This window comes from Pseudochaenichthys georgianus, chromosome 24 (assembly GCF_902827115.2).
Source record: "Pseudochaenichthys georgianus chromosome 24, fPseGeo1.2, whole genome shotgun sequence".
Classification (NCBI taxonomy): Eukaryota; Metazoa; Chordata; class Actinopteri; order Perciformes; family Channichthyidae; genus Pseudochaenichthys; species Pseudochaenichthys georgianus.
In genome coordinates this window covers 28408808-28421599 of record NC_047526.1, presented here as the reverse complement: position 1 = coordinate 28421599, position 12792 = coordinate 28408808, and the positions used below count along the sequence as shown (strand labels likewise).

At 40.4% G+C, this 12792-nt stretch overlaps 1 protein-coding gene across 1 annotated transcript in view; it reads right to left on the bottom strand.

Moving 5' to 3' along the window:
• Positions 1–12792, bottom strand: part of rngtt (RNA guanylyltransferase and 5'-phosphatase) — a 138987-nt gene that overhangs the window by 43165 nt on the left and 83030 nt on the right. The window contains exon 12 of the mRNA XM_034076258.2: positions 1232–1300. Coding sequence (XP_033932149.1) covers positions 1232–1300 — 69 coding nt within the window. The remainder of the gene's footprint in view (positions 1–1231; positions 1301–12792) is intronic.

The window sequence follows — 12792 nt, the reverse complement described above, 5'->3', positions numbered from 1 at the left end:
CCTGTCAGCCTTCCATCTGTGCACAAACTTATCTCGTGCCCTCATTGGTCATGTGCGCGTCCATGTGTGTTGGAGGAGGGGCTCTGTAAGGAAGTCTGGTCTGGTTGTGTACTTTCAAATTCTTGCGCACTCGAGCTGGTTTCTCCATTCTTACCTACCCTACCTTTAAGAGTGCAGTCATGTTCAATTCGGGCATGTTTACAGGATTAGGACTCCTTTTTCATGAGATTCGGTGAAAGGATATCGCATTGGCCAAGGTCAAACCCATTACATTTTGGAGGAAAGTTGTACCCCAGGGTGGACACACAAATTATCTTTCACTTTTGTAAACATCGCAAGGCATGGCACTTGCCCTGCAGTGACAAAATTCATCTGGGAAGGCCCCTCAAGCCAAAACAACAAGTTGAAAATAGCTATCGACAAGTTTTTCTTAAAAGCTCAGAGCAAGGTAAAATACACTTTTTTCTGTTGCATCCATGTTGTTCCTACTTGACAACGTAAAGCTCTTGGACACACCAATGTCTGACAATGGGATCATCTTAACTAAGGAGCACATGGATGTATCATTAGGCTCTCCAAGCAGCGGTCTAGTTATTAGTTTAAGTTAAATACATGATCTTGTCATGGCTTCAATTGTTATATTTTAACACCAATCTATTTGCAAATCAAGCAATGAAATTTGAGGGCAGAATTTCACTTCAGATTGAGATGTATAAGCTTTACATGAACAGTTGATACAGCAAGACTAATATTCAAGAGCTGTTAAAAGAAAAAGTGTAGATACCGGTCCTATTCCTGCTTTAGTGCTACGAGCGATAGGATATTTTATACATTAAACAGTGGAATATGGGCCTTTGAGTCCGTCACATGAGAAGAAATAAGGAACAGTATTAACGTCGGAGATATCAGTGACTTTCTGCTGTTCGAACAACCAAGTAAATTGGTATTCTTACCCAAGCTGTTTCCGTTGTAACACACTCACTGCCATGTGTCCGTTTGACTGTGCAGCCTCCTATAGAGAGCCCTGCGTCTGTGTGAATTCATGTAGGTGTGTGGTTTCCCTTACAATAACAGGGGGCGAGACAGAGTGACAAACGGCCGGTGGTAGTGACAAGCTGTCCCAATCCTATGTAGTAGCTTCTGAAAAAAAACCGCTCTGCCTGACAATCTGTGGCAACGAGGCGAAGGCTTTGAAAAACAGACAAATCGACATACATAGATGGAGGCTTACCCCACACGGCTGGAAGATAAGCCCGTCGACTTCATGGCTGACCTGGGACGTGAAGCTGCCTTCAAGAAGCTGAAAAATAGAAAGAATGGGAACACAGTTTCAGTCAAGAAAACCAATAAATGCCAAGAAGGGAACACATGAAATGACATTGATTTATTATGTCAATTACAGCTTGAGTCTTTCAACAATACCTAACCGACTAAAAGCAAGTGAAGTTCAACATAGACTCAATAATTCCTTCAGAGATTTAAGCCCAAGTCTGTACTCTGTTTCCATCCATCTAGCCTGAAACTAAGCACTGATGTTTTTGATTGATAGTGCATGACTGAGAGATCAATATCTGTAACTTGACAGCCCAGATTCAGGACAGGAATAGCAACAAATCATTAAGATCCTGAGGAGTGGAAAGAGTGGATTTCATCTCTCTCAGCACAGCTTCTGGAGAGAAGAAACCTACGGCATCGAATTAGACGAGATATTCCCAGGAGATCTGGCATAGCTACTGTACAACAAAAGCACATTTTCTACATCGTGGAGCACATCAACAGCCATGGCAACTACAGGGAGGAATATTAGAGGCTCAATGAGGCTGACTTTGAACATTAGCATATGGAAACACATGAAGAGATCTTAAATTAGGATGTTTTCCTTTTCGACTCTTCTCTGATGGGACTTGTCTCCTCCTCTGAAACTTAGGGGAATTCATTTTTTAAGCAACTAAATGAAAAATATTATTTTTTCTGCAGTTATCTTGAAGTAATAACTTTTTTCCACCTCAACAAAGTACAGGAAAAAGACCCAGATACCAACAACATACCTTTTGGGGCTAATGGCCTGATGGCAGCAATGACATTTTACGAAAACACAGAACAATTTAATAACAACATTGGGAACATTTTGTGTTACAAACTTCATTTCTGGCAGGGGTTTCAAAGTCTGACACGGTTTGTTGCTTATTTCGGGATGCAAACAGGAAGTACAAAGCATGACATGCAGTTAGTTAGCACTTAGGCTACATTTTTGATATATTAGAACAATTAAACATATGCAGAATTTGCTTTAACACTTCCTACTTGCAGTAAACCCATGGGTGAAGAGACGACTTCTACTGGATTACTTTGAAACTGAAGAAAACCTCAAATGTGAGTATTATCAGGCGACTTCTGGCAAGATATAAGGAGCTTATTGTGATTCCTAAGCAGAGATGATAAGTGTTCATTTTCATTCATTAGAGATAGATATATCACCTAGAAGTGGAAGTGTACACTGCTTCTAAAAAATATGTCTGTGTTTAGATTTGACTAAGTGACAACTCAGAAAAGAAGTCTCTAACTGACCTTTAATAAAAATGTGGGAAATAAAAAAAAGAAATGAGCCTCTATCAGTGATGGAGTTTGAGAAGAAAACTTGTATAATGTCAAAATTAATGTGCAGTCAAGTGTGAATGGTGAGACTGAGGCTTGTATGTGCTGAGACGAGGTGAGTATTTGAAGGTTGGCAGAGTGCTTCATCTTCAGTGATATTTCAAAACGCGAGACACTGAAAAGCAAGACCTTCTAATCAATGTGTTATAAGTGAAGTGAAGACATGGGATGAAACTGAACCTGCACTGAAAATTCAACCATGTCATTTTCACAAGAATAAACGATGACAAATGTTTTTATGTGATGTTGTGCCCTCCGTGATGGATGACAAGTCTGGACAGAATTTATTTCCATACTGGTATGAAGGGAAACTGGCTGTTGCTGCTTGGAGGGTCGGAAATCAATCTAAAAATCACATGCCTTGGACGGTTCGACTGTAATGTAATACGAAATTCCAAATCTGATAAATGATTGTTCATAACTACGCAGAGCAGAATCTGTAAGGTAAAAAGTAGACATGAACAGAGATTGCAGAACCACTGTTGACCATCAGCTGTCCGTGAAAGTTTCACATGAATATGGATTTAATGGCAATCCTTTAGGTTAAAACTCTCTTCGTGATCTTTGCTATTCTGTATGTGCAGGCAGACCGTAAATATATTTAGGCGGGCAGGAAATGGCCTTGGTCAATAAAACAGAAAGCGTATGCATTAGTGCTCTGCAGCGGATATCAGGTGTCATATCTAAACCATCAAGATGAACTCAAGCAGAGAGCAATGCATTTTAACTTACAGCGAGGTATTGAAAAGTAGAATAACATTGCGCTTGAGTATCCTTTTAAAAACAGATTTGTCTCCTTATAGAAGACGATAAAGTGGAATGATTACGTTAGAATTAAAAATGCCTGCTTCTCTGTCCAGCTCTGACTTTTCAATTAGCGGGCATTGACAATGTGAGTGCTTGTCGACTGGGAGATAGCAAAGTGTTCGGCAGATATGGAGAGCATCAACAATCGCCAAGAAGCATTCACTACGCAGGAGATAACAGATTGTCATCGTCGGACCCGGTGCTGCTCGGGGACAAACCGAATTATAACCTCAATGACAAAAAAAAGTAAGCGGGTTATATAACATAATTACATTTGTACATCATGCGAGGCTGGTAAACCGTTTTATACGTAGCAGCACTGCAGGCTCTCCTGTGAAAGATGCGTTTGAAGCTGCACAGTGGATAACCACGTATGATGAAACATTTAGTCTTCCTTTAAACATCTCTTTAAAGTGACACTGCACATTCAGATTATATTTGCAGCCAAGTAGGACATTTATCCATATTTTGAGACAAATGAAGATCCATTCTGCGCATCCTTAAGTTACAACAAACCTTCTGAGGTCATTATATTATTATAGTCATCTAAAAAAAACATACATTGTTAAAATCAATGTTCACTAGTTTTCAGTCTTCTAACAGGCATTTTTTGGGGCATTGCTACGTGTTTTACGCCCATTAATTAACTATCAATTAATAACTGTGAATCTGTGTGAAAGTGGCTGCAGGAGTAAAGCCGTGGAAAATAAGGTGGAAATATTGGACTAATGTTTTTCTCATGTATTTATTTGAGGAGTGTAACAGCCTTATTGCTCCATACTTATCCGACACATGTTTTGTCTATTCAATGTTGCATAAGGTTGAGTGACAAATAAGTCACACGGTTCATGAAAGTCTGCTGCCGTGGTAACTCACATGTGTTCTTATGTTTAAAACGAGCATCCAAATAAAACAGGTGGATGGAAAGACACAAAAATGTAATTGTGTTTAAAATGTATTTTTCTAGTTTCTCAAACAGAACCTGTACTCTGTGTTCTCACTTTGGCTCGCTTTAGCAGATGTAACCTCTAATGGGTTTGCTTGAAACCCTTGCAAATCCTGTCTCTCCAGAGCGTTGTTTGAATAGATAGAAACATCCTGTGTCCGTTATATTTATACCAATGGATGTTTCCACCTTTCCACAGAAGGCTTTGATGCAAAACATCGCTACGTCTCCAAAGATGCGTTTCGGGGAAGTAAATTAAGATCAGCACTTCTCGTCTGCGCACATTTTCCTACAGCCACAGAAAAACGGTTTGGTCTCGGCGTTATCTGCAAAGAAAGCAGAGCAACACCAGTGCTCTCCACAATGATGAATGAGTCACGCAGATCACACAAAGCTTGACAATCACGCTGACATGGAGAAGGCAGATAGCCAGACTAAAGAGAACTGGTGCTTTTATGAGGGAACGGCGTGTAGGCGGCGAATCTGGGAGTTCCATTTCAGTTCTCTTGCCATCTTAACACACCCACCCACCATCTTCGCCGAGCACACTGAACCTTGGAGGGAGAAATGAGCCGAGAGAAGACTTCCACTCACACATCCTCCTACAGTAGGGGAAGTTCCTACAAAGCAGAGAGGGGGCAGCGACCCTGCTTTCATAGTAAACCTTTTTCAGGAACAAACACCGAGTTGTGCCCGGTACAGTAGGGCTGTGTGGGCGGAGGAGAAGAGCAAAGCTCCATTAAGAGATCAGGCTTTTGTTGCAGACTCCCAGGCAGAGAGGGGCCAACGGAAGAGCTCCGGGAGAGAAATCAACCTCTTTCGGGTAAGAAAGGTCCCTCGAGAGAGAGAGACAGGATGTCAGGGTGATGAAAGTGAGACCATTTTCCTCTCCAGTGGTTTTATGTTTGAGGTCTTTTCACAACAGGACACAATGATGAACGATAGCTGGCTTGGTATAGCCAGATGGCATCGAGAAGACAAAGTATGGCAATCGTCTCTACTGATTGACAGCAAATCACTATTTATATAAGCCAATTAAACAGAATTACTAAAAACTAAATGATGTGCTATTAATCTATATTAAAAAGGCACATTTAATTCAAAGGAAACCTGACAGAGGCCGTATTATGCTCATTAACCAGGTACAGGTTAAACAAAAACAATGTCATAGGAACATTTGACTGGATTTCAATGTCTTGCATTGTGTGACAGACCAAAGATATTCAGTGATAAAAAGAAGATTGAAGCTGATTGATAACAGTTGGCATTTTTCTCACCTGATTGTTTCAGCTCCATTCAGATCACAGACACTGAACTAGACAGTGAATGCATCCCAGAGAAACAAATGAGCTACATCCGTCTGCCGAGAAACCAGAAACAGCTCGATCTATTACAGTGTTGATCTTGATCTGTTTCCATTATTTTGTGAAGCTATTTGAGTAATTTCTCAAAAAGTGTAAATATAGGCTTCTATACATACGTGGCAATACAAGGCTAATTCACATTCATTTGCAGGTCTACCAGCATTGCTTGGAGGTGGTTGTATGCCCAGAGGTGTATGCGTTTAAAAGTTAGTCTTATATTTAACATTTAAGTTATTCCACTGGATTTCTGTTCTAAGAGATTACAAAGTGGGATGGTGTTGTCTTTTTATGTTTTTCTGCAACAAAGCATCCCAGGTGGGCAAAAAAAAGTCTGTGACCTTGACTTTGAATGTCCATTTCATTGTGTGATTTTGAAAACACATTGTATGGGCTGGACTATGACTGTTCGACTGGTTTACAAAAATAAGCAGAGATGAGAAGACTACTGAAAAGGTTTCTACTATTTTTTTACCGTAGGTGATGTCCAGAAGGGAGTAAAACCAAGGTCAGAGCAAACCAGGAGGCAGGAAAGGTTTTACCGTAGAATACAAACTATCTCTTCATTCAGTAATTTATAATAAACCAAATGAATGAATGTCAGCACCATAGAAGGTGTCAAATACAGCAATGTGCAAAAGTATCCCACTGAGAGTGAAACAACTTGTTGAATCGGTAGACAGTTGGCCAAAGAAAGTCGGCCAAAGAAATCATTCTGATTGGTTGTTGCCTCTTTTGAATGACGAATACACACTACCGCTGCCTGCTGGTAAGGACAGTTATTGCCACTCGTCGACTGAAATCTTTGCGGTGTGTTCGTAGACGGGCGGCGTAGACGGGCGGCGTAGACGGGCGGCGTAGACGGGCGGCGTAGACGGGCGGCGTAGACGGGCGGCGTAGACGGGCGGCGTATCCGACGCAGGCAACGTAGCGGACGTAAAAGTACGGACGCCTTCGGTACGCGTTCTTTGGTCTCAGGTTGGTGAGTAGCGGCCTTAACTCATAATGTTTTCAACAAAAGTCAACCTAAAAATGATTTTATAAGAGACGAACATGATCAATAAAAATGTTTTTCTAACAGTGGTTCATTGCTTTAAAGATGAATAAAGAACTGAGAAGTTTACCTGCAGTAAAGCTTTCTAAAAGTACAAGTCAGAAATATATATTGTGTGTAAAATATGTATAGATTATCAATATGTGCAGCACAGTGCCGCATGTTCTCATTAACAAAGCAATGACATGGCTCTTTTTCTGTGCAATATCATTGGTTTTCCTCAGCACACCTGAATTGATATGAGCCTTTGTGTTTTGTCTCCGCTCAGAGCCTAGGTTTAGGTGTGGGGGCTGAATCAAAGGCGGAGAGGATGGATTGATATTCCAGTCAGACCACAGGGCTGGAGGCTCCTTTCAAGTCTAGTGTGAGCAGCTCGCTGAAGCCGCTGTGCAGTTCCTTATTACACAGAAAGCCCGCTGAGTGCATGGGCAGATAAACCACTGAACAATCTCCAGTCAAACAAGGCTTCACAGAGAAGTTTAATATCGTCTGGCATCTCATTTCTTGATTGATACTAGCGGTTTCATAAGAAAATGTGCGCATTCATTTGGGCAAACTGATTGAGACATTCACTTTTTAGTGATTTAAACCAATAAATCGAGGGTTAAAAAGGTAGAACAGGCAAGGATGATGAGACATTTTAGGGCTCAGCATGGTTGAATAGTGGTATTAAAAAAATAATAACCTGCAGCAACTTGGACAAGTGTCTTGATACGTGACGATTACCTAACATCCCCTACTGTGAAATTAGAAAAAGGTCAGCAGCAAGTTATGCAGGGTAATAAATAACCAAAAAGACATTTGGTATTCATAGCCGGAGTTTAGTGCCAGGGACACAGCAGGAGCCGACAGTAAATGTCATTTTTATTATTACATAATAAAACTTCAGTGTCAGCATAATATATTTCTCTATAAAGTTGTGGATTAGTTGTAAGAAAGAAATATAGAACAAACCCACAAAAAAGGTACTATTTTACTTTCAAGTATTTTTAAGCTAAAACTCAATTAAAATACATTTTCTTTGATTAATTTTCAACTTGAAAATATGTATTTTTGTATTTATTTAGATTAACCGAGACAATGCTTGCACTTTGTAGTATTTGTTTGTGTACTTTAGTGAACAGGGCTTTGATGTGTTTACCATCAGGTCGATGCACGAAGTAAAGGCATAATACATATTGTGCTCTTTGAAGGTTACTAGAAGCTACGTGAAATCGGCAATGAAATAGGTAATGCCAAACCAAAAAAAAAAGAAAGATTATTTTATCATGTTGCAGAGATGGGACTCTGCCAGTGTCAGTTCGCCACCTTACCGCACTTTCTCTGGGTAAGAAAAGATAAACAGACAGGCACAAACACACAGCCCACACACTCAGTCACTCTCAGTCACATCCACACAGACAGCAGACAGAGGCCGTTTCTCAATCTCGAGGATGCTGGCTTGGCAGCACATGTCTTCCGAGTCACTTCCTTCAGAAGCTAGACAAGAATCCTTCCTGGCATTTGGAAAACGAAGAGTGGAACAGGCTAGCAAGTGTGCTGGTATGCGTCATATGAGAGGCCACGCCTTACATTTTCCGCCACAGATTTCGGGAAATTGGTCCGTGCGCAAAGCATTGTGGGGATTTTAAGGACGCGAAGTCTACCCATGTGCAGCCTAGACATTTCCCCCAAACCAAGGACGCGGCCTCGGTGGAATTCCAAGTATGCTGGACATCCTTGAAATATTGGCTTGGAAGCCAGTTTCCTCGAGATTGAGAAACGGCAGTCAGTCAGTACCCTTCAGTCAGTCTGAAGAGGTGGCGCCCTTCATTGAGCTCCAGCAGCATTAGGCTGTCTGGGATACAGTAGAAGAAGAGAGAAGAGACACTGCCCTGAGCCAGAGTGTGCAGTATGCACTGCAGTACATATTGAGTCAAAACTGTAACTGTAATGTGAAATATGACAATATTGTAACAGCCGGCATATATATGAAAAAAAGTTACATTCAATCAAAGTCAGAAAACAAATGTATATTTACATCGTCCAGTAAATGGGACGCCAGCTCTATTGACTCAGCTATACGGCGGACAATATATGACAATATTTTAACAGCCGTACTGTACGAGAAAGAGATGTTCAATCTAATCTCTGGTCAAAAAAACGTCAAAAACAAACTGTGGCTGCAGCTCTGCGACTGTTCACCCCCTGATAAAGTGAACATGATATCATGTATTTTCTATTATATAAGTGATTATTTATAAGTAGATGAGTTAAGAAAAAAAACTTAAATATACACAAACATCTATCGTTGTGTTTGTCCACTTACTGAATGGAAGGCTTAGTTTGTCAAGTTCCAGTTTTGAGTGAAAAACAATTTTCACAGTACGAGGTGTTAAACTTTGTCAAGGGACTGAAAGATTAAACGGCTTGTTGCAAACGCTTTGGAGCTATTAAAAAAGCCATGAAAAACACATTTGTAGGAGACGCAGTGTGATGTTTTCCTGTCCGTAGGGCGCTACAGAAGTCTCTTGGTGATGTAACCACTCAGACTTCAGTCAGCCAACCTGCGCCAGGGGAGCTGACCACTTTCAGCTTTAGGCTCAGACGTGTCCAAAACTGCTTTAGTTTGAAAATATGAAAATTACAGCGGGGACTAAAGTCACATGATCATTAATTTAACCGTAGAAAAACGTGACGTTTAAATTCATCACTACAAGTAAAAGTGGTGCATTGAAAATGTTACTGAAGTATTATTTAATGCTAAACAATTACCCCAGAGTCTGCTCTTCTTGTATTTATTGGATTATTGGATAATTATTGCTAATGCATACATGTTTAATGAGCAATTACTTGATACGACCAAATGTTGGAAAGTACAGCTATACTATAAATCTGAGGAGCCCGTTTTATTAGAGAAATCCAAATGGGTTAGTGGTTGTGGTGTTTTATGTCTCCGAACACTTTTATTAACATGATGGGTATCAAATGAAGAAGAGAAATCTATCTAATAATTATCCTTAACCCCTTTTCGATACTGGCATGTATTGTGATTTGAATTCAATTGATTACAGTCCTAAATTAAAGTACCCTTTAATTCGTATTTGGGTAAATGTATTTATTCCACCACTCAAAAATACTCAATAGCTAGACCATTGTTGTAGTGTATATGTTTTCTTCAGTTTGAATAAGCACAAAAAGAGAGGCTATTAAAAATGAAGTATGTTATAAAAATGACTTATTGTTGACAGGACTGGAGAACAAGTATGTCATGACATTACCAAGGGTCATTAGAAAAGGCAGAGTAGGAGGACAGACGTTGAATAAACAACAAATGTCCCAAAAGAAAAACACCCGTTGACCTGACCCGGAGGAAGTGTTCCTTGAAAGCATCGGCTCTGAGCCTCGAAGGCAAAGCGAAAGCAGACGAGCAGAACAAATAAAATGAGTCGCTACACCCGAGGCAGCAGCATATTCACCCGCTCGCTCTCAAGTGAATCCAACCTCTGCTGTATAGATGTGCGGTGCATCAGCAGATGTTGCGTAATGTCTTGGAGGCTTTGAAGAAAGAAACTCAAATATTTCAAAGCAACTGAGGTACACACACATTAGTCATCGAGCCCATGTGGGGTGTTCTTCCAAGCATCAGTCGCCCTTATAGAACAGTCAACATGTCTCCCTCTGTGAGTGGGTGCAGCAGAGAGAGAGAGAGAGAGAGAGAGCGAGAGAGAGCGAGAGAGAGAGAGAGAGAGCGAGGAAGATGCAGGTGATGAAGAGCAGTGTGTTTGTGAAAGAAATTGAGGATGGGTGTATTACAAGGCCACTGGTGCAGGAGAATTAATTCATTATTACAATGTATTTAAAGAGACAAGATTATTCTTTTGGGGTTTTCCCTTTCCTATAGTGTGTTTAGTAAGTCCTGCTACGGACAATCTTGCACTAATGTACATTCCCAAAAATATTGAAGTGACTGTTTGTATATTGATTGTTGTGTTTTTATCTTAATGTGTGCATCTGTCTGTTCATTGTGTATATATATATATATATATAGGATATACATAATTTATACATATTTTTATTTTTGTATTCAGGATTGTGGGAAACGGTATTTCGATCCCTCTGTCTGTAAACACAAACTGAAAGATTGACAATAAAGTTGACTGACTAAATGGTCTCCCACACACTCTCCCCTCTGTCTAAATCGCCTCCATTGGTCTCCTTTGTTTACTTCCGCAACATAGAGACATCACTATGTAACACCCATGCTTCTATTGGCTAGCCTTTCAACACATGAAAGGAGGCAGTATGAGAAAAATAAAGCTATTTTTGAATATGTCATAGTAGAGGCACAAAATACAAAAATGACCCTGAAAATGCTAATAATAAGGCCTCTTTAATAAGGATTGATCTAGCTAAGTTATAATTTTCTAGCAAAAGGATTAGAACGATAGTGTAAAGGGACAGAAGGACACTTTTTAACTTGTGTTTGAGGTGCAAACTAACTCGGATGTTGAGGTCAGATTCAGCTCAATAGCGACGTTTGTTTTTGTTGCAGTACAGACATAAAGGAGGTAGAGTTGAAAGAGCAAGACCCCGTGTTTCCATCTTCTCCAGCAGCTGCAGACTGGAGAGCTGACAGAGGTGTGAGGTCAGTGAGCAGCAAGGAAACCTGCAGACCGACAGCACGCAGCTAATGAGGCATGTTGTAGGGGAGAAGTTACAGCGTGTATCTGGTTCGCCACTACAAACCTGACAAGACAAGACTCTGAGGTTCGGATGCAATAACAAGAGGAGGAATTTAAGAGGCATTAATACATATTCGACTGAGCTGACTGGAAAGAAAGGCGAGTCAGGAAAAGGAGAAAGCATCTCATCATTACAGTTATGTGATCGGCTGCAGACAGGCACTCAATACACTGTCTGGGATCAACACTTAGACCTGCTACAGCTGCATCCCTCTGACATGACTTGAGATGGAGTAACTGTGCAAAGCCTGAGCTGCAGTGCAAACTCAGATTTGCTCTATACATGTTTACAATTTGTGACCTTTCAAATAGCAATATATAGCTAACACCTTACCTAGTGACTTAGACATAGGACACCTGGCTTGGCAGATATATAAAATGTCATTTAAAAATAAATGTGTTTTGTTTGTCTTTGGAGGGATATTTGCTTTTTTAAATCCGTGTATATACAGAAGATGAGTCATGTGAAGATGTACTGATGTAATTCTCTGCAACAACTTCGTAAACATGTCATATGTAGGCCTCTGGGCCACACCACTGCCAAAGGTGACAATCAACTTAGGATAAGCCTGGGATCAGAAAATTGAAATCAGAAAATGTCTGGGGAGTGTGGAAAGGACTAGCAAATAGTCGAGAAATATAGTCTCCCATTCACCTTGTCAAATATTTAAAAAGTCATCGCAGACAATATCAGATTGTCATTACCACTCAAAGTAACAGATATTTCAAGAGGATTAGTTAAAGGGGCCTTGTAATGCTCATTTTTAGGTTTCATACCTGTATTGTGTTTCTCTACTGTGTGACATGTCTCCATGCTTTAATGTTCAGAGAGCTCTTTATTTTTTGTTCTCATACTGCCTGTGCTGCAGCACCTCTTTTCACCCTCTGTCTGAAACTAGAGCCCAGTCTGCTCTGATTGGTTAGCTGGCCGGTTCTGTTGTGATTAGTGTCCCACCCCTTGGCCTATCAGGTCAAATGTGTTGGAGCGCTAGCCAGTAGAAGCGCGAGAGTTACAGAAGTCAACAAAGGAGTACAATGGAGGCATGTCAGGCGTTATAAACACACTATAGGAAAGGAAAAACTCCAATAAGCAAAGTAGCTCTAAGTAATCAATCAATCGATCAAAGTTTATTTATATAGCCCAATATCACACGTTTGAAATATGTCTCAATGGACTTTACAGTTGTATGACTACGAATATGACACCCTATGTCTTTGGACCCTCACATCGGACAAGGACAAACT